General features: G+C 38.9%; 1 protein-coding gene across 6 annotated transcripts in view; it reads left to right on the top strand.

Annotated features, from left to right (window-relative positions):
- Positions 1-9,995, top strand: part of LOC129721261 (dual specificity protein phosphatase Mpk3) — a 60,707-nt gene extending 50,712 nt beyond the window's left edge. For 4 of the 6 annotated variants that reach the window (XM_055673616.1, XM_055673615.1, XM_055673617.1 and 1 more), the window contains exons 4-7: positions 6,451-6,537; positions 7,041-7,233; positions 7,298-7,433; positions 7,781-9,995. In XM_055673616.1, the coding sequence (XP_055529591.1) occupies positions 6,451-6,537; positions 7,041-7,233; positions 7,298-7,433; positions 7,781-8,325 (961 nt within the window). In that variant the 3' untranslated portion in view covers positions 8,326-9,995. The remainder of the gene's footprint in view (positions 1-6,450; positions 6,538-7,040; positions 7,234-7,297; positions 7,434-7,780) is intronic. The other 2 variants (XR_008727376.1, XM_055673618.1) reach the window with 2 other exon arrangements.
- Positions 9,996-26,647: the final 16,652 nt, after the last annotated feature.

Below are 26,647 nucleotides of genomic sequence, written 5' to 3'. Positions count from 1 at the left end.
ATGTGGTTTACCTGACCCCAATTTACCTTATTTCTGTAATTTTCATATTAAAATCGCTTTGCCTAATTGCAACTGTACATTATTGGAAATTGTCGATGTTTTGCATCTTTTATGCAAACCTAGGATGAAAAGAATGCATTTGATCAATATATAGGGTAGGGAACGGATTAAGCAGTAGCGCCTATTTTAATCAGTTGAAGAAAACAGGCCTCAAACTCCTGCATTTTGACCAATATCGACAATTTCAATGATGGAAACGAAAACTTCGATTGTCTAGCTGTCTTACGAATATAAGAAATACCGTTAATCACAAAGAAATCTGTGAACAGTTGCAATTGAAACAAATCGACCTATATTGCAGCCATTCAGGAGCCACTTCGGGTGCTGAAAAAAAAACGCCTGCAAAACAGATGGAAACTGCTTAAAATAGGTTCGGGGTGATTGGAATAGTGTCCCTCGATTGGTAACTTTGATTAATGATTGTTAAAATTTGCTAACTTAGTTTTACAATCTGAAAACGAGTTTTGACAGAGAAAACGATAGAGAACAGATTGATATACTACTGTTTGAGTTTCACCCAGCACGTTTCGAGTATTTCGTCTGAATACACAGGCGGAACCTAAAGCTGCTTAGAATATGTTCCCTACCCTATCTATCTTATGCTGCTACAAAAAAAAAAAAACACATGAACGGGCGCTGAAAAAAAACGCCTGCAAAACATGGAAACTGCTTAAAATAGGTTCGGGGTGATTGGAATAGTGTCCCTCGATTGGTAACTTTTAATAATGATTGTTAACATTTGCTAACTTAGTTTTACAATCTGAAAACGAGTTCTGACAGAGAAAACGATAGAGAACAGATTGATATACTACTGTCCGAGTTTCACCCAGCACACGCAAAAGTTGGATGGTGCGAAACCAGCACCAAATTGTGCGTTTTTAGCGCAATTGTTGATGTAACTCGGAACCAGTACAATGGTTGCGTGTTGGGCATAACGCAATTAATGCTCTAGCGTTTCTCCAATGTATTTGGCAGCTCCAAACTACTACACCTAAACAGTTTTAACTGGTATCAAGCAGCATGCAAAGCGAGCGAGAAGTAAAACCATTCTCCTCCTTTCTGCTTGACGACGAGACATATGCTACGCTTTTCAAGTCTTTTGCACACACGTTTTCGAGAGAGATACTTTTTCTTCTTCATGCATTCCTCTGAATAGCAGCAAGCACGCATCGACAGTATGAGTGAGACTAACAACACTGGCATCTAGTATGTACACCACGGGTGTCTCGCTCATTTCGTAAAGCAACGAGACATCGTCTTGCGCGTCGCATCCCAAACGGAAAAAGAAGCGAAAGAGCAACCTGCAAATAATATGTGAAGAATCTAGTCTCGTCGCACGTATGGAAAATCTACGAGCAAGAGAGAAAGAGCAGTCACTAATACACTCGATGTGAGAAATGAAGTGTCGGTATATGATACATATCTTGATTTCAATCTATGTCAATGTATTCGCAGTACAACTGTTGCGTTATGCGTTTCACACATTTATTGTGCGATTTCTGTGCAACATTTGTGCGAATCGGGAGGACACAATGATTGTACAAGACTTCAACTTTTGCGTGCACGTTTCGAGTATTTCGTCTGAATACACAGGTGGTACCTAAAGCTGCTTAGAATATGTTCCCTACCCTATCTATCTTATGCTGCTACAAGAAAAAAAAAACACATGAACGGACTGAAACTATACATATGGAAATTGATATGAAAATTATAAAAATAAAGTGGTTAGGGCAAAATGTAACTCTTGCGCGGCGGAAAAGTCCATTCACGAGTAGACTATTCAGCGGGAACTGTTGAGAGATATACGATTTAAAATAGAAATCGCAAAACAGGATGATTTGGGGTAAATTATACCATTTCCAACGCCAAAGACTTAATGAAATTATCACTATTTGATTCCCTGGAACTTTTTACATAGGATAAGTCTACTTTTGAGCAGTTCAGCAGCGATTGTGATCACATATGTTGCTTGCTCAAATTGTCGTACGTCCTAAGACGACCAGCATAACGTAGTTCCATCCGATCCAACCATCTCGCTCTTTCCGCCCCTCGTCTTCTTGTTCCTACCGGATTTGAAGCGAACACCAATTTTTCAGGGTAGTTATCCGGCATTAGAGCCACATACCCTGCCCAGCGTATCTTTCCAGCAATAGCCACTTTCTGAATATTGGGTTTGCCGAAGAGACGCGCAAGCTCGTGGTTCATCCTACGCCTCCAGACTTCGTTTTCCTGCACACCACCAAAGATGGTTCTCAGCACCCGACGTTCAAAAATTCCGAGCCCTCGCAAGTCCTCCTCGAGCATTGTTTACGTCTCATGCTCGTAGAGAACGACCGGTCGAGACTCGTAGCAGTCCGACGTTCCACCCAAAATCCTCACTTTAAACATTTATGTCAGCTTCCATAAAAGTTTTCGTCAAGGATATTCCATACTGTGTCGTATGAAGTTTTAAAACCGACGAAAAGATGATGTGTAAGGACTCTAAACTCGTGGCCCTTTTGGAGGATCTGCCGCAATGTACAGATTTGGTCAGTCGTAAACCGTCATTCCATGAAGCCGGCCTGGTAACTCTCTAGAAATCTGCTGGCTAATGGTGACAGGCGTTGGAACTAATGACAGCGTTTCGATCTGGGAGGTTTGTTTACTTGGTAGTGAAAATTTCGTCAGGATTGGTACACGCGTTGAAAAGTTATCCAAGATGGAACGCGAGAAGGTTCAATGTAGCACATAGCACAGTTCGTCGAATCCGTATGCGTGAAGGATTACGGTTGTATCATGCCAGCAAACAACCCAACAGGACGCTGAAACAAAACCTGGTTGCCAAAACCCAAGCAAGAAAGCTATACGAGCAAATCCTGGCCGAGTACAACAGCTGTATTTTCATGGACGATGAAACATTCGTCAAAATGGACTTCAGACAAATCCCGGGTCGGAAATTTTACCTTGATGTTTTGGCAAGCCATCTGTAGGTGTGGAAAGGGGACGCTCGATAGTTTTCGCAGTCTAATTGGTCGCTCTTGTAGATGGGGCAGATAACCCCTTCTTTCCACTCCTCGAATAGCTGTTCTGTTTCCCAGTTCTCAACGATCAGCCGATGCAGCGAGCCAATTTTTCAGGGCCAGGGGTTCCGCTCCGATGCCGTTCTTTACGGGAGATTTGTTGTCCTTGAGCTTTCAGATCGCATATTTTACTTCGCTTATTGTCGAGGGTGGCATATCTTCGTCGTTCGTCACACCGACCACGTCTCCTTCGCTCCTGTTGTAGTCTCCTGCTTGCACGCCATTCAGGTCTTTATCGCTCCTTCCACCTTTCGATCACCTCAAGATCATCCGTCAAAATACCTCCATCCTTATCCTTACATATTTCAGCTCGTGGGACATAGTTTCTGCGGGATGCGTTGATTTCCTCCTCTTCCTGGCGGCGCTTTTTTTTCCTTGAAGAGTTGGACCTGCTGCCACCGTGGCCACACGGGTGGCTCTATGCAGCATTGTTGCTCGCGCATCTTCAGGGTCACCCTCTTCTGGCAGCGTTCTATTTGATGACCTCTAGGTAACCCGATCAGAAAGAAAAAACAAAAAAGTAACAGAAGCTGTTAGTTTGTTACCTTACAGGCTGCGTTTTTAATTTGATCCCGTTAGGTGTTAAAATAACAGAAATTATAACAGAAATGATTCTACTAGTATCAAACACATATCTTAATTTGTTACTAATGTATCAGCTTTCTAACAAAATAAGATAGTATATAGAACAATATAATAACAAACATTGTTAGAAACAACAGGTTCTGATAAAAACGAAAAATTAGTAAGACTTGTTTCAGAACTACTTCATTTCAGGTTTTGTTATTATAACAAATTCAGATTCAATTTTGTTATAAAAGTTATATGGAATAATAGAAAATTATCAAAATATGTTATTTGTATCTCGCGTTGATAGAATTTTGTAATTTTTTAGTTACGCTCTTCTGATCGGGAATTCTGTGGTGGAGACTATGCTGGAAGAAGGTGCTACGTATAGCCGATCTGAGCATTGTAGTCCCCGATAATGATCTTGTTTCGGGCAGCTGCGGTCGTATTCTTTCTCCAAATGACCGCGTCTTTGTCGTCATCGGTACTTCCGAGCATACTAACGTGCATAGCCCACAGCACGTTAATAATAGTAATGTTGAAGAAACGGCCTTTAGTCCTCAACCTGCACATTCTCGGACTGATCGGTTAGTTCCCAGCTCGCATGTGTGCTTCCACAACTTTGGTCGATAGTATGATCATCGTCCCTTTCCAGCATACCTGATGCAGTGCTACGATGGTGAACTTGCGGGTCTTCAATTCCTCGGAAAGCACGCGGGCACTTCCTATGAAAATGGAGATCGGCTGTTGTTTTTTAAGACCCTTTTTGAGCGTAAAACTCAACATTGATTTTTGTGGTATATGTTTAAAAAGGGAAATCACAAAAACGACTTGGCCAATTCCACATCTGAAATGCTATATCTCAGGTCAGCGGCGATTAATAGGTGGGAATTCGGGTTTTTTCCCATTGTGCAACGGTAGTCCAGAGTTGAACATGCAAACCAGTCTTGAGTACTACCTACCATCTTCAATTTATGAATTGTTTTATCGTCATTCATGTAATTGTTCTCAGCTTTAGTTTATTTCGTTTTTTTTAGTTTGCATTTTTTTTCTTTTTTTTCTATTAATTTATTTTCGTTGTTTTATTTTCATAATAAATCCCTAATCCCTAATTTTTTACTTTTTTTGAACAAATTGATGGTTTTGCTCTTCACTCCACCTTTCATTTATTTCTAATAAATTTCTACAAAAAATATTGCTTCAAATTTCGTGTTGTTTCTCTATGTTTGGTCTTTTTGCATGTCCTTTTTCTTTTAATGTTTTTAATTTTTTTGTGTGACTCAGTTTCAAAAAGTGTATTTTTTGGCATTTGTTAAGTTTTTTGTTGAGTTTATATAAATAAATATTAGGGTGGGGAAAAATGATCGATTTTCCAGAACCAAGCTTTTTTGGTTCTTTTGGGGCTCCGAAAAACCCTAAACTTACCGGAAGTCGATTGGTTTTGTCTCCGCTTGGCGCATTGCATTTCAAATTTGTATGGTAATTTATATGGGAAAACCTACTTTTTTGCATTTACCTTTCTAGAGAGCTCAATAATACTCTAATAATGCACTACATTATGTTAAAGTATAGTATTTTAGATACCTAACAACTTTGCCGAAGACACTAAAGAGCTAGGGTGGCCATAAGAAGAGCTATAGCTGTTCAAAGTTGAGTATGTCGATTTAAATGCAGAAAATCTTGTTTTCTGCCAACATTACCAATGTACCGACGCCAGTAGCATTCCCATCAGAAATAACCTGTCGTAACCAGTTTATACACTCAGCTGGATCAAACAAACAAATTCAGGTCAATATTCTAGGCGTTGGTAGAATCTGCAACGTGTTTCAGAGGTTACTTCTGATGGAAACCTGACTAACGCCGGTACACTGGCAGTGTTGGCAGAAAAAATGATTTGCAACATAAATTTCGGCATACTCAACTTTGGACAGCTCTAGTATTTTTTGGGACACCCTAGCTCTTTAGTGTCTTCGGCCAAGTTGTTAGGCATCAAAAAAAACCTACAATTTGAAGTCATAAAACCTTTGGTTTAAGCCATTTTGAGCTCTTTAGAATGAAAAATGCAAAAAAGTTGGTTTTTCCATACAAATCTCCATATAAATTTGAAATGCAATGCGCCAAGCGGAGACTAAACCAATCGACTTCCGATAAATTTGGGATTGTTAGGGGCCCCAAAAAGAACAAAAAAAACTTGGTTCTGGCCTTCTGCTATCAAGTTTCGTTTTTTCCATACAACGATTCCCCACCCTAATAAATATCAAAAAAATGTTCGGAATGTCGACAATATCAAAAATAAGACAGAACGCCAAAAACGACAGGTGTGAAAAATATCCTAATATGTCTGAAATATCTCATTCTCATAATTATAATTTTATACTTAATTTAGTTTTTTCATGTCTTCATAATTCAATAATAATCAGTTTCGTTTTGATTATTCGGAGTATTGTTGTTCAAACTTTTCTGCAAAATTATAATACTACCTTCGGCATTGATTTTTGAGGAAATATAAAATCTCAGGTCAATAAACGCAAGTCCGATGAAATCACTTTTTCTTATAAGCAATTTCAATAGGTTGACCTCATGATTACAAGTCGCCACAGCTAGACATTCCCTCATTAGTACGGGAGTAACTTTGATGCCAGCTCTGACAGCGTTGCCAAACGTCTACAGCAGCGGAAGGACAGTGCCTCGGTTTACAGTTTTACCCCACACTAACCGCTAGCGAGTATTGTAAACATTTTTAATTGTTTTCTTCCAATTCAAGAACCGGAGACCCCTCCGCGGACGGCCTTGTCCAACAGTTGATCCGAAAAGCGGCTGGCGCAGCACTGATGCCACTGTTCGCATATCCGTAAGCAATCCGACCATTCTCCATTCTAGCTGTAGTTTGGATTTTAGAGCTCTGACAGAGACCAGCTCTTCTTTCGGTGTTATTATTTTGTTAGCAAAGTTGTTCTGTTTTGTTGCGATTTTGCTTCATAGCATGCGGCTACGCGGCTACTTTTTCAACTGCGGGTCAAAGGCTACTACGCTCGAGTTATTTTTCTCATCTTAACTGTCAAAGATGCCCACGTGTTGTTACGTTTCTCCTTCGCTGTGTGGAGGAAAACCGCTGTACAGTCCCATGTTTGTTGGGTTTCATTTATGACCCCCCTGAAGTGCATACACAAACTGATTTTAATATTAACAGCTTCCCACTAACTCGAATAATCAATCTGTCGTTATGTACTCGTAACAAGCATACAGAAACTGTGTACTATCATGATGTGTACGCACTATCCTAGAACGAGAGAGAGAAAAACAGTGCATTATCTAAACGCATTGATAATCGAACAAATTTCTACCTATTTCCAGATCGCTCCGCATATCCATTCCGTTCTCGGATTCGGCCTGCAGCAGCAGCACCGAATCGTCCGACTGTGAAAGTACAACGAATTATCTCGCCGAACCGGTCAAAGTTGAACCGGTGGAGATCATGACCGGCCTCTTCCTTGGAAACGCTTCCCACAGCGAAGATATCAAGTCGCTGAAAAAGTACAACATTAAGGTATGATGGCGGTATTGTCGCACCTGAAACTGTTTGTTTTAATATTTTTCTATATTCATTTCAGTATATTTTAAATGTGACTCCTGATTTGCCAAATGTTTTCGAACGTGACGGACATATAAAGTATCTGCAGATTCCCATTACCGACCACTGGTCGCAGGATCTGGCCGGGCATTTCCCGAATGCAATAAAATTCATCGGTTAGTATTGGCGCCCAAATTCAACTGCGGAAAACTCCAGAAACATAATTTTTCTAATGTACCAATTTCCGTGGCTTTCGCTTTGGAGCAATACGAATCACAGTTCGTTTTGTTTTGGTCTGCGTCAGGATTTCATGCCTCGAATGTAAATCAATGAAATCAACCGGCAAAGTAAAAGAATTCTTTAAAACCACCCTTAACATCATTCGTTGCAAGATTTCCTTAAAACAGATCCTCGAGAAATTGGTACATTCAGGAATACAAGTATCAAAAGAATGAGGAAATTTCCATATATGTAATCGCCTCCGTTTAATCTATATTCTTTTCTTCTCTCACACAAATAACAGATGAAGCCCGCTCGAAGGGTGTTGGCGTGCTGGTACACTGCCTCGCGGGCGTCTCGCGATCGGTAACGGTGACCCTGGCCTATATCATGTTCGCGCGGACGCTCTGCCTAAATGATGCGTTCTCGCTGGTCCGAGCCCGCAAACCAGATGTTTCCCCGAACTTCCACTTCATGGAACAGTTGCACACCTTCGAGCGACAACTAAACATCGATTCGAACCACCGAGCCAAACTGGTTCCCGGAGGTACCACTGTTGGTGCCTGTTCTTCCGCTTCAACGCCTTCGTCATCGTCGCACAGCCGAGTAGAGTTTCCGTCCTCCAGTGGATTGGGTCTACGGCGCAATCTGTCCGGCGATCAGCCTCACCACTCCGATAGTACTGGGCCACGGACGCATCTCGGCAAGTACAGTTGCACCTGTTTCGAGGTAGAGTGCAAATGTACGCAGGCGGCTATCGAACTGCTGGGGCCATTTAGCAGCGGTATTTCGCCCGATTCCGGCATCGAGTTCGACAGGTGGACCACCAGCAGTGACACACCCAAATGAGACTTTGCCGTAGAGAAAAGGTTCACTCTTCCAGACCCGATCCAACTGCCAACAACCGAATCGTCTTCACAGCCATCTTCTGAGCACCAGCAGCAGCAGCAGTAAAATTGATACAGGCAGGATCCGAAAGGGAGAGCTTTTTCTCTACACAGCCATACACAGTTGAAGCAGGAAAAACGAAATCAGGTTTGTTTGAAACCCACAATTTGTTGTAGCTAAATGAGCAGATTTTATTGTAGAACATTATAAAATGTTGTTAATTTCCTCAAAGAAGATGAGAACATGTCTGAAGGGAGAAACTTTACATCGTTCTGGTCGCACAACCTGAACGCAGTGCAGCTTGGAGGAAATTTCTCCGCGTTGTCATATGAAACCCCAGTTAGTAGAAGCTTCCCCGCATTCGGGGGCAGCAAGCCATTTCGACTGTCAAGAACACTACGATACAGTTCGAAAAGTTGGACGTGAGTTTGTCTCGAATCATAAGCGAACGTGACTTTGATCGTTAGGAGCACACACAGACACACTGTGCTCGGATTTTTTTAGAGATATTTTGACGAAAGCTTATCTTGCGGCCGAATGCGCTGAGTCAGGGAATACTTACTCAAAATTGAACAGTAAAAATAAAAAAAAAACTTACATTTGTAGCATTAGTAGGGATTTTTCTAACGCAGAAAAGGGCCGAATTTCAGAGGCAGAAATTTGTCCAAGCAAAAAGTCCAACCTGTGTGGTCGAAGGTAGAGGAAACTAATGACTAGCACCGTCATACCGCGGTGACGCAAAACTAGCAGAAAGAAAAAGTGCCAGGTGTTCCCTGGAACTGTTTGCTAAATGTACAACTAATTACGTTACTAGCGAAAATCGAGGTAATTAAAGCTTCAATTAAATAAAACTTTAAAACCCACACACACAGACACAAATTTGAACTAAATGAAAAAATAACTTATGATGTAATATAGTAACACATTCTCAAAATGAATGAATGAACGCGAGTACACAAAAGAGCCAAGATAACGTAGAACTGAGAAAACAAACACACACACGCAGCAATTATTTATGTTGACTTTTGATTACTATAATTATTATTATTATTAAATTAAAGAAAGATAGAAAGAGAAAGAGAGTAAAAATCAATCTATTATGTGAATCAATCCAGCTGACTGCCAGAGGCAGGACAAGCCAAATTAGATACTGTATTAATTGACGATGGGCAGAGTCTCGTAGGTGTTTATGAATTAATACAACCAGAGTTGTGTGGTTAATAAAAGTTTAACAACCAAACCCACACCCACACAAAGCAAGCAGAAACTGTTTACGTAACAAGACAAAAGAGCAAAACTTTCATGAATTCCATTCTAACCAATTTAAACAGAGAAAAGCGAAACCTATCCCTACTACAAAATAGTACACAGTAAAAACTACAGAAACCTTGAACAGAGAGAAAGAGAGAGCGAGAGAGTGGAAAGACAAAGAGAGAGCGGGGAAACGTTCCAGATTGCCTGGCAGAACTGTATGTAACTGTAGTTTGTCGCAGCAGGTGATCAAGCATATTCGCGATATTTTTTTCTCAGTAAACAAACAAACAAACAAAAACATGAATCGACGCTAAATGAATTAATATTGAAAGAAAACGTTGTAGAAATATATTCATGATATTTATGTCAGTACTAAACTATGCGACTTTCAAGTGGAATAAAGTGCATATCCGATTTTCATATAAAAGGCTTTGGCCGTATGGGTGCACATTCTGAGTGTTACCCTATTCAAGGATGTTCGTTATATTTTAACCGTCAAAATTCCCGGATTCGCATAATAGGCGGCGTACGACAGCGTTTGATCAGAGGCGTCCTATCTGAACTAGTAAGACGGCATGTCGAGTATACCTTGCTATAAAACAATGTTCACGTTGCATTGGTTTTGTTCAACACGAGATGCATCAATTCGTAAAATAAGGGCCCAGCGGTGACCATCCACGTGTGTAGAGAGTTAAAAGCAGAGCAGAATTTTTTTTAAACCTTAACTGACGCACCGTAAAATTTGGACTTGGACTACGTACTTAGACGTTGAACAGCACATTCGTAAAGAGATTAGTAATCTAACTAAAATTTCTTGCAGGATTTTTTTCAAATCAATCATGGATTACGAACTCGCTGCGAATTGGGAGTTAGGATGTCCAAATAGCACCTAAACCTTGAATTATTGGATGTGGTGTCCATGAAAGCAGCATGAACGGATGTTTCGTGGAGTAATATTTTCATCTCCTATTTATGAACTTACAGAGGGTAATTATCAGTAGTATGCGACATGTTGGAACTTCACAACTCTGTTGATGTTATCAATTTTGGAATTGAACGTTCAGCAATTATGAAGACCGTCCTAGGTTTTAACGTCTTGTCGTTTTACTTCACTATTTTTACCATCTTCACAAGGTTTGCACCTTTGACTGAGGATTGCTCGATTCGGGACAATTTCTATACGAAAAATGCAGAGTTTTAAAAAGAATGCATCGGAATCGAACTGCAGACGAATGTTGTGGACTACAAAGAATTTCTTCGAACTTTGAAGGTGTTGCACACAGAAGCCTGTGAGATATACATTTGCTGGAATGCAGAACGGAGTAAAGAAAAACCCCCAATTGTTCTGGATATTTGTAAACAGCAGACGTAAAAACAACAGAATTCTCGACGTAATGACTCCCATCTTTTCGAACCAACTTTAGACCGTGTCTCAACTGCACAACACGGCTTCTTGAAAGCAAAATTGGTTGTGACAAAGCTTTGAGAATTCTCTGCCATGGTCACGACTTTATATCTAAAAGGTATTATGACGGCCTTTTTTTTTTATTCTCGTTTATTTTCCGTCGGTCTAGTTCCGCCACTGTTGTGGCCAATCACCGACGCCCAGGGAGGCGACTCCACACCCAGGACCCTAACTCACGACCCGTTTATTAACGGACCGGCGCCAACGGCTTTACTTCCTCATGCGATGGAAGGCGTGATCCCAGAGATTTTTCGCCTCAGAAAATCTCCCGGTGTCGGCTAGGATTGAATCTAGACCAGTTGGGTTGGTTGTGAGTGGATCACACCACCTTACAACCATCGACACCTATGTCGGCGGTGGGATTCGAACCCAGGCGTCGAGCGTGGTTGACGGAGACGTTACCAACCACACTAGGCCCCCGCTCCCATTATGACGGCCTTGGATGTGTATAAAATTATATACATACATGATGTTGATCTTATTGATTCTCCAACCTGGGATGCACGTCCAACAAGTCATGTTCGGCGTTCTGGACGCAGTAAAGAATGAATTGGACTCATTGGGACGGTTGGGAGTGATCGCGTGAATCCACGAACCCACTCCAGTAGTTAATGCGTTGTTTTAGTAAAACGTAACCAAAAACTGAGATTGATCCTTCACAAGTGTACTGATCCTTCACAGGTGAACCGGAACCTCATGAGACGTCATCATCCGTAAACGACAGTACAGAAGATATCGGACAGTCTGGTTGGGTCAACCCGGTTCGCTATATTGGATTGTGGGCGTGGATTTTTGGGAGTGTGTTCAATCACTCCAAACACTGGGTTGTAATAATAAAGTAAACTTATATTGGGTTCCTGATCACTGTGGAAGCAATCACGAATCGCGTGTGAATCGTGTTCAGCTTCAAAGAGCTCTGGGAATGGCCACGTACCTTGGAAAGTTCATTCCCAATCTGTCTGATATCACTCTCCTCCTTCGTCAACTGCTAGCCAAATACATGGCCTAGTACTGGGAAGTTGAGCAAGAACCTGCCTTCCTGGAAGTGAAGGAGCTAATGACGAGTCCTTCTGTATTGACATTCTACGACGTTCGAGAGCCAGTTACACTGCCAATAGACGCTAGCTCGAAAGCTCCCGTGTTGCTACAAAAAGGTCTACTGGCTTACCTTACGCTTGCGCTTCTAAGGCTCTGACTTTGTACGAGATGAACTACCCTCAGATTGACAAAGAAGCAGCAGCGATTCGATCCGGGTGTAAAAAATTCCATCAGTATTTTTATGGAGAGTCTCTTGAGTTCATTTTCAAGAAACTGATTGAACCCGAAGGTGTTATATGTGAAAGGAATCTTTGATCCTTTGGTCCCATCCCAGACATCCTTAGCCGTGATGTTGAAAACAAGGAAAGCATCGAGAAAGATGATCATCAAGTTCGCGTCGTGCTTCAGATGTTCGAAAAGAAGTGTTTGGAACTTCGAGAAGATGAAAGGCGCCGAGATAAACATGCTTTTCGACGTCATTATGAAAGGATGGCGTGAAACTAAAGAGGAACTGGAACCACAGCTCCGAAATTATCGGGGCTTCAGAGATGAGTTGAAAACGTATGAGAGTCTCGTGTTCAAGTCGAACGAAGTCGTTGCATAAAAAGATGCTGGAAGCAGTTTATTGTGGACATCCAGGAATACAAAGCTGCATACGGAGAACGAAGCAAGTGCTATTTTGAGTCAACATGACTAGAGATGTTCAAGAGATGGTCGAATGCTGCAGTGTATGTCAACAACATCAGCGATGCAACATAAAGAGCACCATTGCGTCGAAGGAAATTCCGGAGCTACCATTAGAGCGAGTGGTGTCAGACTTGTTCTACTTCAGAGGAGAAGAATATCTTCTGATCGTAGACAGCTGGTCGAACTTCTTTGACTTCAAAAAGCTATCTAAGTCAACATCAGAAGAAGATAGAGGTAATGAAGAGCTGGCTTGCCACGCATGGCACTTCGATAGTTTTAGAACCGGACATTGGGCATCAGTACAGTTCGTTGTCTTTTTGCAAATTTCCCGAAAGGTGAGAATTTGAACATCGCACTTCCAATTCTCACTTCCCTCGTTCCAACGGGCTAGCCGAAAGATTTATACAGGTGACCAAAAACTTGCTGAAGAAATGGCACGAAAATGGGTCGAACGCAGGCCTCGCATTACTGTTAGTGCGCAGTACCCCAAGAAGCGACACCATTTCGTCTCCAAGGAGTAAGAGACTCCTATGCAAGAAAAGGCAGATACAGAAGGTTTATGTTGACCGAGGTGCTATAGAGCCTGCGGACTTCGAACAAGGAGATCAGGTAATGATTCAAGATTCCGAATTAAAAACAATGGTTTCCTGGAGAAGTGCTGAGTAAATGTGGATCGGGTGGGTCTTATTTGTTATCAATCGGACAACGCACTTTGGGGAGAAATACTCAACATATCCGAGAAAGGAAGTTCGATGTCCCACCAATCAACAAGAAACGCAAATCTTGATGACGAATGCTGGTAGAAATGACGATCAACCAACGATCTCCTTCGAAACAAACAGAAACAAGGAAAGAGTAACGCACCCAAACCATAAAATGCTATGACTAGAGCTACACACCTAGATTTTATTGCCGAGAATTCAACAGCTGATAAATTCAGCGAAATGTTCTACAAGTTTTCGGCAGAACTTTCAAGAATTTCGGCAAACAAAATGTCAATACATGCTGGTTTACGGTAGATCGATATACTTGCTGAATGTTCGTCGAAATATACTGCTGACATTCGTTAAAAATTTCGCCGAGCTCAATCAGCTGTTGGGAAGTTTGCCGAGATAAATTAAGTGTGTAGTACCCAAGTTCCAACCATAATAGTTGAAACCCGAATATAAGGAGGAAATACCTATGCTCCATCCCAAGAGATTGGTCAACAAAGCGTGTGCTCTCTTAGTTTTGTCATTCCCTACGAATTTTATGACTCATATTTAAATCTCACGTACGGATCGGTTGGTACGGAATGTCCCCAATCTTAGATTATATTATATTATTCTGCGCTACACAGTAGGCCTGGCCGTTGACAAAAAAATAGACTAGACTAGAAAATCTGCTCTATTTATAATAAACTTATATAAGTTTGAATTACCAAAAATCGTTTATATTCGTGGCCTTCCAGTTGGTTTAGAGGCACGAAATTCGTCCCTCGAGAAGGTCATCGTATAATCAAATCTAGACTAAAGGAGTCTTTGGGAACACTGACCATTTCATTGTTTTCGCGTGTCGATTTGGCAACAACATCTAGGAAAGATTGATGCGAATTCCATTTCTTCTTCATGTCCATGAGCAAAACGCAGCAAACTGCGACCGCGAAGAAAAGTTTATTTTCGCGCAAAGGTTTTTCACTGGTAAAAAGTTGAAGATTTATCGCCATAAAATGAAAAACGAATCAACTAGAAACCAATGGAAAATCGGACGAAGGGAATTTCTTATTCAAATATTGCTCTACCTTTTTGCAAACAAACGCACGGTCAATGTTGGCAGATAGTCACACATCGTGCGACTCACCAGATCATACTGAAAATCTGGGCGGATGAACAAATGTCGAACTGGAAATTGATTAACCTTCATTGAACCCTTGTGTGGAAAACCACACAAATGAATTTTGTTTTGATTTTTTTTTTCTAAAACTTCTCGATCGATTTTGATGAAATTTCTTGACAATTCCTAAACCATCAATCTTACACAAAATACATTTTCTCCAAGGGAAAAATATTTTTTGTTGATGAGATATTTAAAAACTTACGTTGTTTACCCTGGTGTGTGGATTTCCACACATACAACATTCGAATTTATTTTGAACAAGAAACAACCTAATTTTGCCACAAACATATTTTTTTCATTGAGTGCTTTCATACCTGAAGCTATAGGTACCAATTAATTCTGTTTCAAAAATCGAATAAGGTGTGTATGTGTGCGGAAGTATGTGTATGTGTGTTTATTTTCATTCTTACGACCAATATATCTCGATTTTCTCAGCATCGGCTAAACCGATTCGATTGTTCTTAGTCGCGTTTGAAAGAGCTTAAAGTCTAGTTATTTGATGGAAAATATCGTTTTGATCCGAGGGTTCATTCAAAAATAACGTAACAAAAGGTGATCAATTTACATTCCTAGCACCAAATTGTTTCATTTGGTCAAACCGATGTTAGGACTTTTTTTTGTTCAATTGCTATCATAGCATGTTTAATTGGTCTCATATCATGAAAACACGTTTTGTTTTGTAACTTTTGCATGAACCATCGGATCAAACAAATGTCCGATGATGACCTAATGGCCTTCAAGCCCTTCCAATTGCAGCCAAGGAAATCAAATCAATACATCCATTGCTGAGATAATCCAAATGTATTTTTCAAGATTGTTTTTGTACACTACGCATAATATCATTCAATTGGTTACCTCCAAACTACTGCAATGTACTAGGCGTTTCCACAAGTTTTGTTTTTTTTTTCAACGTACATTTGGAAATTATCATTCAATTTTAACTATATTTTTGAATATAAATCTACCCTCCAAATCCTAACAAACGCATCTAGCACCAAAAGGACTCAGTTCCTATATAAGCTGACCACATTCCGTTACGTCATTTCTGAATTAACCCTCGGATCAAAACGATATTTTTCGTCAAATACTTATACTTTTAGCTCTTTCAAACGCGACTAAGAACAATCGAATCGGTTCAGCCGATGCTGAGAAAATCGAGATATAATGGTCGTAAGAATGAAAATATACACACATACACCTACTTTCGCACACATACATACCTCATTCGATTTTCTAAACAGGATTATTTGTAACGTATAGCTTCAGGTATGTATGCACTCAATGAAAAAAATAAGTTTGGGGCAAAATTAAGTTGTTTCTTGTCCAAAACAAATTAAAATGTTGTATGTGTGGAAATCCACACACCAGGGTAAACAACGTAAATTTTTTTTAGGATGCAATGAAGGTTAAGCTGAGTAGTATGACGCTGGAGAGATCGAAATCATGCGTGCGGATAGCTGGCGAGACATCAGTCGAGATCGTAGGGTGAATCAGCACAAAACTAGCGCTGCATAGGACTCCCTAGACTGGCTCTTTACGGACATGAAGCATGGACGCTAAAGGGAGTGTTCTGATTTTTTGAGCATAAAGATTTGCGATCGTCGTTTGACGGCAAATTGGAGATAGAGTGTGGCGCAGGCGCATGAATCACGAGTTGTACCAGGTATACAAACATGCTGAAGCAGTGAAGATAATACAGCGGAGCAGGCTCCAGTGGGCTGGACATGTAGCCAGAATGCCTGACAAGAGAGCCGCTAAAACTATTTTCAGGAAGAGGCCGTCGACTCGGTGGCAGACCTTGCACTCGGTGTACGAGGTGACTGGAGAACGGCTGCATAAGAAAGAAGAAGCTGGACATCTCTAATTCGTTAAGCCCTAGACCGGTCCGTCGATCAACAAAGTAAAGTAAGAAACAAAATATGCGAGTACTCTGAAAACCATATAGGTTTTTTGGTGTGTCATACGTAAAACCGCAGGCAGACGTCCACACTGAATTGTATAAAATTTTATATTTAGTACTATCAATACGTTACCAGTGACGCCTGCCTCATACATTTGTGCAAATTTTGTTGTAGCTTTGAGGTCTTTAGGTGGCGCTAGTGTACAAGTGGTTTATAATGTTAGCACAGACAAACAGACGTTTCACTCCGTACAAAATTTTAAGAAAATTATACTCCTACTAACTTGTGCGGCACCTATTGGACATATTCCGCAAATGATAAACTTTCAGCCTTTCTGCTTGACAACTGTCAAGTGAGTTCAAAGGGAAAAAGTACATCAGCGCCACCACCGCTGCGACGGGAATATTCCGCAAAACTGAAACTCATTTGAATTGACTGTTATTTTGATCCACGAAAATAACTGTCGTGGTACGTCTGTTTGTCTGTGATGTTAGTCTGTGGTAAAACCTACACCATACATTGTTTTTAATCATAACGTTAAAATCGCGGTGCTATGAAACTTTCAACTATTGATTCTAGATATTATTGCTGAAAATGGTTGAAAATCTGGAAATTTTAAGAAAGTATTAGATCGCCTACAATATTTATCTTGAAAATATTGTTAAATACACATTTATCTGACATAATGGCAACCTTGGTTGTCATCTGGGAGGTAAAATTAAGAACAGGTTTAGGCTAACGAAGTTTTCGACAGCAGTTTCTTTTAGCATACAAATTCATTCATTAAAATGATATCATACTTGACATAATCTCGCTTCAGCAGTGGTGGGCACCGCTAATCGCAAATTTAGCGACGCTCATCGCTAAGTCGCTAACCGGAAAATTTAGCTCGATAATCGCTAACCGCTAAACCCACATTAGCGGAACTTTCGCTAATCGCTAACTTTTTAATATGTAAATAGTCATATCGCTATATTTATTGCTCGTGTTTTGTAAGATTTGGACGACTTTATTCTTTTTTGGTTAAACAAACGAAAACAATTACTTTTTAAAGCTATTTACAGTGAGAGGTTCATGAAACGGTATTCATGTTTGATTTTGTAAAAACAAGAATAACAAGAGTTATTTAGCTTGCATTGAAAATAGATACTCTTAGGAATGTTTTCATAAAAATTCAATTATTATCTGAATCGGAAAAGTAGAACCAAAGTTGTCATAATTTCAGGCGCATTGCAATTTACCAAAGTCCTTGGTGTGCCGTAAATTCAATCTAGACCTTGTGCTTGTCCTTCAAAATGCTTCTGTGGCTTGTACGATAACTGGAACTCCATTCTAGGGTAAAAAACTGACAGAAGTAACTTTCGCATTAAAGTATGTTCATCTTTCGAAGCAATTTACGTACGCCATCAGCAATTCACAGTTTTTCTAAATACAGGTCAGACTCGATTATATACAGACTCGATTATATATTGACTCGATTATATATGATTCGATTATATACAAAATTGTATATAATCGAATCATGAAAAAAAAATTATTTTTTTTTCAATTTTAAATATAACTTCCCAAAAGCAGCAATGTCGTATAGGGATCGTCCAGAAATACGTAACGCTTGGGGGAGGTAGAGAACTGACGAAACGTCGCGATCAAAACTAAAAATTTTGAAGATCTATACAAAGAGCGTTACCTAGAGGAAAGAGGGGGTCGAAAATAGTTTTTATTTACGGTACGTAATTAATGGACGTTCTCTTCAGTCCAATATGACGTAACGCAACATTTTTTGACCCAAAACGTTGGTTTTTGAGCCATAATGTTTCAAGTAAAGTAAAGCTGATCTAAAACAGAAATATCGCGAGGGAACGTTTACAAATTATGTAACACTCAGGAAACGGGAAAGAGTGTTGGGTTGGCAAAGTGTTGCAACCCATACGGAAAATTTAAACAAAAAAACAGGAGGGTTGTCTGCAAAGCCACGACTCAAATATCTTAAAATAACAATATAGTTCACTCTCGAATTTCCCATATATTCCCGTGAAGACAGACAGGGAACACCCCCTCTTGTGGTGAAAAAGGTAACTAAACTCATTGCACAGTGGTACAGTAAGGCAATTTAGGCGGACATAGGCTTTTCGTTGCGATTTTGGTTTGCGGTTTAAAGCCATAGTTTTTGTAAAAAGTTGTTTCTTATACATAGTCCTCGATTCATGTACGAATGAAAATTAGGGTGGTCCTAAAATCAACGAAATAAAACATTCTTTGGCAAACTTGTAGACCAACTAATTCTAAGTAACTTTGTAAAAAAACTTTTCTGTAGACATGAAATTTGGTTTCCAAAAACAGTCTTTTCGCTCTATTTTTTCAATTCAAATTTAAAACAAAGTTTTCTTCGGTAACTTTAATCAAAAATACGCCAATTTTGACGAAAAAACATTGTCGATATATTATACAGATGAAGAGTTTTCACTATTTCTATTTTAAAAATAGGCCCTTTTGATATATTGATGTCTCCGTTTAGGGCAAACATAAATAATATTTTTTGGTATCATTTGAAAGAACAAATATTGTATGAATATTGTGAAGAAATACCGAAAGTTGCTTAAAATTAGTTAATCCCTAATTTTCATTTGCACATAAAAAATAGACTAAATATAAGAAACAAGTTCTTAGAAAAAAAAATTACTCTAAAACCACAAAATCGCATCGAAAAACTCGTGTCCGCCTATATTGCCTTACTGTACCACTGTGCGTTGTTGTTGAATTTCTGTGAGCGTGTGACATTCTCACACACGAAACTGAATTTACTCAATTTTAGATTAAGTTGACTCAATTTCATACTTTCACAGAAAAAAATATGTTGCAGATTTCGTGCGTATATTGTTTGTATGTAAAACTAACGCCATTCCGGGAGTTAAATATTGATAATATAATAGATGTAGCTTACCGAGGCACGAAGAAGAAATATTCAAATAATCAGGCCACGACGTGTAAATGGTAAACTAATCCCAAGTTGCTATATACGTGGTTCCCTGTGTAACTTCACTAGCTCAGATCCATCACGGGAAGCAACTACGAAATGTGCGGCCGTCAAGCTCAAGCTCAATAATCAGGCCACGAAGTGTACAAATAAATGAATATTTCAATTACCTCGTGAAAAAGATAAAAGGAGAAACCGCACAATGGTTGTCAATAGTCGTATATGGTTGTTGTGCAACTTTTAGCTTAGATAACACTTGAATGTTCTATCAATTTAACAATTTAAGTATGGATACATATCATGTTGTAATTGGTTTGAAAGCTTTATTATATTATATATAAAAGATATTCAACAAAACAAACATAATTAGTGATAACAACTGTTATGCAAAAACTATTATTTAATGTTTAGTTTTCTTGGTTTGAAAGTATTTTTTTGTTTTTTTTTATCCATCCGAATTTTTTGCTTTCGAGTTCTAATCTTCGTATTAATCACTTGCAGCTTTGCTTTAACCAGCATATTTATGTATTTACTAGCTGACCCGGCAAACTTCGTCCCGCCTATTTTTGTGTTTAATTCAATAATTTTCAACATTCCAAATTCATTGATTTCTTGCGATTTGTTTACATCGTTTGAAATTATTGGTTTTATCGGAATGACAACATCCTCGACTTTTGCCTTTAGTACATCACCTCTATTCCGAAAACACTCATATTGGGTGGTATTCAGTTATTTTCGTTGTTTTCCAGAAACTGAAAGTGGTCATCTTCGAATTCAATATGGTGTCCAGGGTCAATGCTTGGCTTCTTTACATTATTTCGATTACGGAAATATTCATATGCAGTAGTATTCGGCTGTTTCCCAGAAGTTGCCATCTTACAATTCAAAATGGTGTCTGAGGTCAATTTTTAGCTCCATGCATCATTCTGGTTAAAGAAACACTCATTTTGGGTGGTATTTGGTCCCTTTAGGCTATTTTTTTTTGGAGACAATTTCTGGCCCCTGAGCGTCATTCTGGTTAAAGAAACACCAATAATAGGTGTTATTTAGTCATTTTCGGCTGTTCTACAGAAACCGGAAGTCACCATCTTAGAATTCAAAATGTTGTCTGTGGTCGATTCTATCTCCTGTGTATCATTCTGGTATCGAAACATCTTATATTGGATGGAAATCGGCCGGTTGAAGAAATACCCATATTGGGTGTTATTTGGTTATTTTCGGCAGTTTCCCATTCACCGGAAGTCGTCATTTTACAATTCATAATGTTATCTGAGGTCGATTTGTAGCTTCAGTGCATCATAACAATCCCGGAAATACCCATATTGAGTGTTATTTGGTCTTTTGCCACTGTTGTTTAGGAACCGGAAGTCGCCATATTGGATTTCAAAATGGCATTTGGAGACAATTTCTGGCCTCTGAGCATCATTCTGGTTAAAGAAACACCCATATTTCCAGTCACCAAAAGTCGCCATTTTACTACTCAAAATGTTGTCTGAGGTCGATTTGTGGTTTCAGTGTATCATCACGATTTCGGAAATACCCATATTGGATGGTATTTGGTCATATCTCGCTGTTTCTCTGAAACCGGAAGTCGCCATCTTGGATTTCAAAATGGTATTCAGAGACAATTTCTGGCCTCTGAGCGTCATTCTAGTTAAAGAAACATCCATATTGGTGGTTTTTGGTCATTTTCCTCTTTTTTCCAATCACTGGAAGTCGCCATCTTACAATTCAAAATTTTGTCTGATTTTTAAAAAACCGGAAGTCGCCATCTTGGATTTCAAACTGGCATTTCGAGACAATTTCTGGCCTCTGAGCGTTATTCTGGTTAAAAAAACACCCATATTAGGTGGTATTCGGTAATTTTCGGCAGTTTTCCAGTCACCGGAAGTCGCCATTTTACAACTCAAAATATTGTCGGAGGTCGACAAACGTACAAACCGTGGAACACCACCCATGGATTGCCTTATGCATAGGTGAACTTTATTATTATAAAATATTCGGCCGAGTTCACTTCACAATAAAATGTGAATTTTTTTCAGTGTACCCATTAGGGTAATATTATTGTCAAAAGTTACTCTATTTCGCATGTCGTGTAGAACAAAATCAGAAGTGGCGCACCTAGCGGTCGAAAAGGTGACTAACGCTTCTGTCATTTTCAATTTGTCTTCATAATTTCACGTAAGTGAACTATATTGGTATTTAATATATTTGCACGACTGCAAGGTTGAAGTAGAATACTTTTACAAGAGAGATAACCCGGCTGCTTGCGAGTCAGTCATTTTTTCTAGTAAATATACGTTAACTAATCAGATTAATCGAATTTTGCGCTTCAACAAGGATTGACCATTTTCAATAATATAGTAAGTTGCTTGTCATGGTTGGGGATTAACAATTTTTGAATTTTGAGATGAAATTTTTTCTGATGTCGTGCTCATGACTGAAGTAAAAGATAATTCAGTACGTTCTGAGACACGGAAATTAAGTAAAATTTATAACTTTTACAAATTCAAAAATGTAAATTAGCTCAAGAGAAAATATTAACGCTTTAATCATCAGGTTTTTATTTCATCCTGGAAAGGACAATTTGTTGTTCAATTTAGTATCGGATAAGATGCCGATTACATCTTTGCGTTATCACTGACAATGCGAACAAAGTATTTGTTGTGAAACTAGACGGCTCACGTGTTGTCAAAATGAGTCAACTTTTCATTGAATGCATTTACTAGTGCCCACTATCGCACAGAGACTGCATTTCACTAAAGTGTCTCACTGCATCAGCCGCTATTGATGCTGAGATCCGCTGCAACTAGTGCGCTATCCATAGCCATGCCACAGTTGTGGCTGCTTTACGCTGCCATTGGTATCCGCTGTCCCTGCATCAGCTGGCCCAGCTGCTGTAGTTGCTGAAATCCGCTATCCATTACCACGCCACAGCTGTGGCCGCTTTCCGCTATCGCTGATATCCACTACACTGCTAGTGCTGCTGTTAAAGGAGGACGACTGCTGTTGTCGCTGTCTAGAACTATTATGATCGGCTTCGGCTGAAACAAGGCCAAATAGCATGTTTTAAATTGCAAGGTATATGATTCTGTCGACCGTGCTTGGGAAGCAATCATATAACGACCAATCAGAAGTCGAATTTTTCGTTTTGACAAGGCTTGACTATTTTTAATAGTACAATAGTATGAATAATAAAATTACAATTATCTTATTTTGGAAATAATCTTAGAAGATTTTCCAATCTATTGCTGCAAGAACGAAGGAAATCCATCGAATACTAACCGATTTATTAGCATTTGAAATTGGACATATTTTTCACTTTTTTCGGTTTTAGATTTTCATTTCACATCCCTATGTGGCCGAACTTCCTGAGAGAAGTATTCTACTTCAAAAGCACGGCAAAGGGGAAAGGAGATCAACAATAATTATTCTTGCGTTACGTTATAAATCAGCGCTTCCTTATTGATTCATAAAAGTCCGTTCAAATGTTACATAACGCAAGCAGGGCTGAGGAAATATTTTATGCCTGGTATGCTGAGTATTGGAAATTTTACGAAGCTAAATCCCTCAGCTTGTGTGTAGGCCGAAGCTTCATGCACGGGGTAGGGGATTGGCATTGCACACGCGCACCGGTGAATTTGCTTACACATCACGCAGTGCAAGTTGCAATACACGCCGTGTAGTGTTTCTATGCAAAAGTGGCACCCGTGCAGCATGGTGTAGTGTTCTTGCCATGGCTGACTGCAATAACATAAAGAATAACTACGAAATCTATACATACATATATTTTGTAAGAAAGGTTTTTTGCGATTTTAAGGGGGTTAGTCAAAAAAATTCTACTTATTTATTAAAAAAAAAACAACAAAAGATGTATGCAATATAAACAAAAAAAAAAATTTTTTTTTTCTGATTCGATTATATACACATATATTTTTGTAAGAAAGGTTTTTTGCGACTTTAAGGGGGTTAGTCAAAAAAATTATACTTATTTATTTGAAAACAACAAAGGATGTATGCAAAATTAACAAGAATTTTTTTTCTGTTTCGATTATATATACATATATTTTTGTAAGAAAGGTTTTTTGCGGCTTCAAGGGGGTTAGTCACGAAAACCCTACTTATTTATTCAAAAACAACAATATATTTATGCAAAATAAACAAAAAAATTTTTTTTTTCTGATTCGATTATATACAGGATTCGATTATATACAGTGAAAATTTTTCGGAGACTGTATATAATCGAATCCGACCTGTATTTGTATTGTCGCTTCTGTACAAAATTTAGCGAATTAGCGATTAGCGTTTCGAAGGCCAAAATTTTAGCGACGCTAACAGTTTCGCTAACCAGCTCAAAAATTAGCGAAATCGCTTAATCGCTAACTGAATTTTAGCGTCGCTAGTTAGCGGATTAGCGGAATGGTGCCCACCACTGCGCTTCAGCCTTAAAAATTTAATCAAGCTTCATCATCTAGAAATGTTGTTATTTTCTCTGAAACAAAAGGAAAAAAATGTTATCGCATTCACATTTACCTTCACCGTTGCTGTGCGAACGATATAAACAAAAACTGACGTTTGTACCTACGATTGCCTGTATAGGTAACTTATTATCGTACATTGCCTTTGGCTATGTCGTTACATCCGGTGGTAAAATCGACGATAAGCATGCAGTAAAAAGCGAGAAAATTCAGTAAAATCGATATATGCCTTTCTCAGTTATGTATACCGTACTGCGTCAAATGTCGAACATATGATGCATCCTCTTGCACAAAAAAAGCATGTTGGTTATCTTATTTTTATTGCAATCAAATGATATATGTATAGATTCAAACATGTTTTGTACAAGACAACAAAATACAGAATTCGGCTTTGATTCAAATTCCGAACACTTCAACGCTAACCACTAGAAGATAGACAAACCGTCTAAGGGGTCATCCACAAATTACGTGAGGGCTTAGGGGTAGAGGAGGGTATCCAAATTTCTTACGAATGCTTACGAAGGGGGAGAGGGGGATTCAAGAGAATCTTACGTAAGATTGAAAAATTTAAAAAAAACTGAAAAAAAGTTCACAAAACTAAAAAAAAAATAGTTGAGTTATTTATCGCTGCGATCTTAACAGTTGAACCTTGGGAAAGCAGTGAATTCGCCGTCGCTGGGTGATTGCGTGCTTTATTTCATTTCTACTTAATTTTGAATTTTGTTCACTTCGACATAGTATCAACTGTATTAACTTGTTTTGTTTTATCTTCTACTAAAATGTTGTACCTTCGAAAATATTTTTTTCCCTAAAAAGACAATCTTACGTAAGATTCGTGGGGGGAGAGGGGTAATTCAAAATCTTACTAAGCCTTATTATGGGGGGTGGAGGTGTCGAAAATTTAGAAAAAAGTCCTTACATAATTAATGGATGACGCCTTTAAGTACTGACTGTCACACCTGCTAATTTTCTGGAAAGAGTCCTACAGTAAAGAGCTTTACATCACTGGGTAAAGGACATTCCAAGAAACGAAATGGTTTATAATGATCATTCTTTTTATCACAATAGCAATAATAAGAAGGTGCTAAAGCTATACCAGTTTTTCTGTCATTTGAAAGAGATAAGTTTTCTTAACAAAACGTGATTTTTGAAAAATGTTGGTCGTTGTCCTTTGAGGTTTAAATGAAGAATAAAAAAACTGCTCGAAAGGTGTTTATTGACAGTTCGCCCATGGGATCCCTTTTTTTATCTTTGTTTAAAAATTGAAGAACAACGATAAACCACAGACAAACAGACTTGCCTCTTTCAAGAAAAATCCTGAAAAATCTTCGTCCTTATTCGAAACGTTACACTCATGCGCCACCATGTGAGCTTATTGCCTACTAACTTATTTTCGTAAAACGGTTTTTGTCTTTGCTAATGGATGTGCGCGCTTGCTAAAATCAACATCAGCGGGCGGTTTTTGTCCTTGACGAAGAATGTGCACGCTTATATATAGCGACACAAGCGGCATTATTGCCCACTAAGCAAAATTTCAAAATAATCGTTATTTTTCTGGTCGATGAAATCGTCATTGAGTGGCATGTCTGTTTGTCTGTGGATAAACGTTTTTTAAAAATCACGTTTTTCTGAGAAAATCACTCTCTTTCAGTTGATGCATAAAAATCTAAATTTCGTGTTAAACTTTAGGACCCAATTCTGACTTAGTTTTTATTCTGAAGTGTTAGAATTTTGAGGCTGCTCGGAGTTCGACTCAAAACCAACTTTTTACGTTCAATCATAAATGTCTTTTTCAAAATGTGCGGAAATGAGATTTGAGCACTTTTTGTAGGAAACACTAACAGGACTAGAGATAGGGGCTTTGTTTTATTTTTGATAGAAATATTTCGGTGATTTAATACGATATTGGTGGATATATATTGATATTTATCGTTTATATGTCACATTCATATCACTTCGACAGACTCCAACAGTAATGTGCTGTCAAAGAGCTGTGGTATAGGTAGACGGGTGCCTGAAAATGCAACGATAAATTTTTTGTGTTATCGAATATTGGAAATATTTTGCAATTTACCAATAGTGTCTTGCCCCTAGACTTATTTATTTAGTCTGTTTGTCGGAGTGATTTGAATGTGACAGATAAACGATAAATATCAGAATAATTCTACCAATATTGTATATTACCGAAATATTGCTTCTAAAAATAAAGTTGTTACACGCTTTGACCAATGGTCAAACATTTGACCTTCTGACATAATGGTCAAATTTATTTGACATCATGGTTGCTGTTTGCCCGTGTTTGCCCCATGTAAAAATTGGAGAGTGTATGAGAGCCTTAACATGGCTGGTGTAATACAAGTACGCTTCTGATAAGGACCGAACGGTCTGCGCCAAAAAGCGGGGAAAGAAAAAAAAACGCGTACGCTTGCCTAATTCAGGTTGACAGTGTACAGCCGTCGCCATCAGTTTTGAGCAACCCCCTCGGTCGAGACAAATATCGATTTTACCGCCGCTCGCTTGAAAAACTGTTCGTTTCCGCCAACGAACTCTACACTTTATACGACGACGACTGCTGCGAAGAAAAGAAGAGTAGAAAAAACTAAATGCAGCA

The sequence above is a fragment of the Wyeomyia smithii genome, chromosome 2 (assembly GCF_029784165.1).
Source record: "Wyeomyia smithii strain HCP4-BCI-WySm-NY-G18 chromosome 2, ASM2978416v1, whole genome shotgun sequence".
Lineage (NCBI taxonomy): Eukaryota > Metazoa > Arthropoda > Insecta > Diptera > Culicidae > Wyeomyia > Wyeomyia smithii.
The sequence above is the reverse complement of the archived record's forward strand: the minus strand, read 5'-3'. Positions and strand labels throughout refer to the sequence as shown.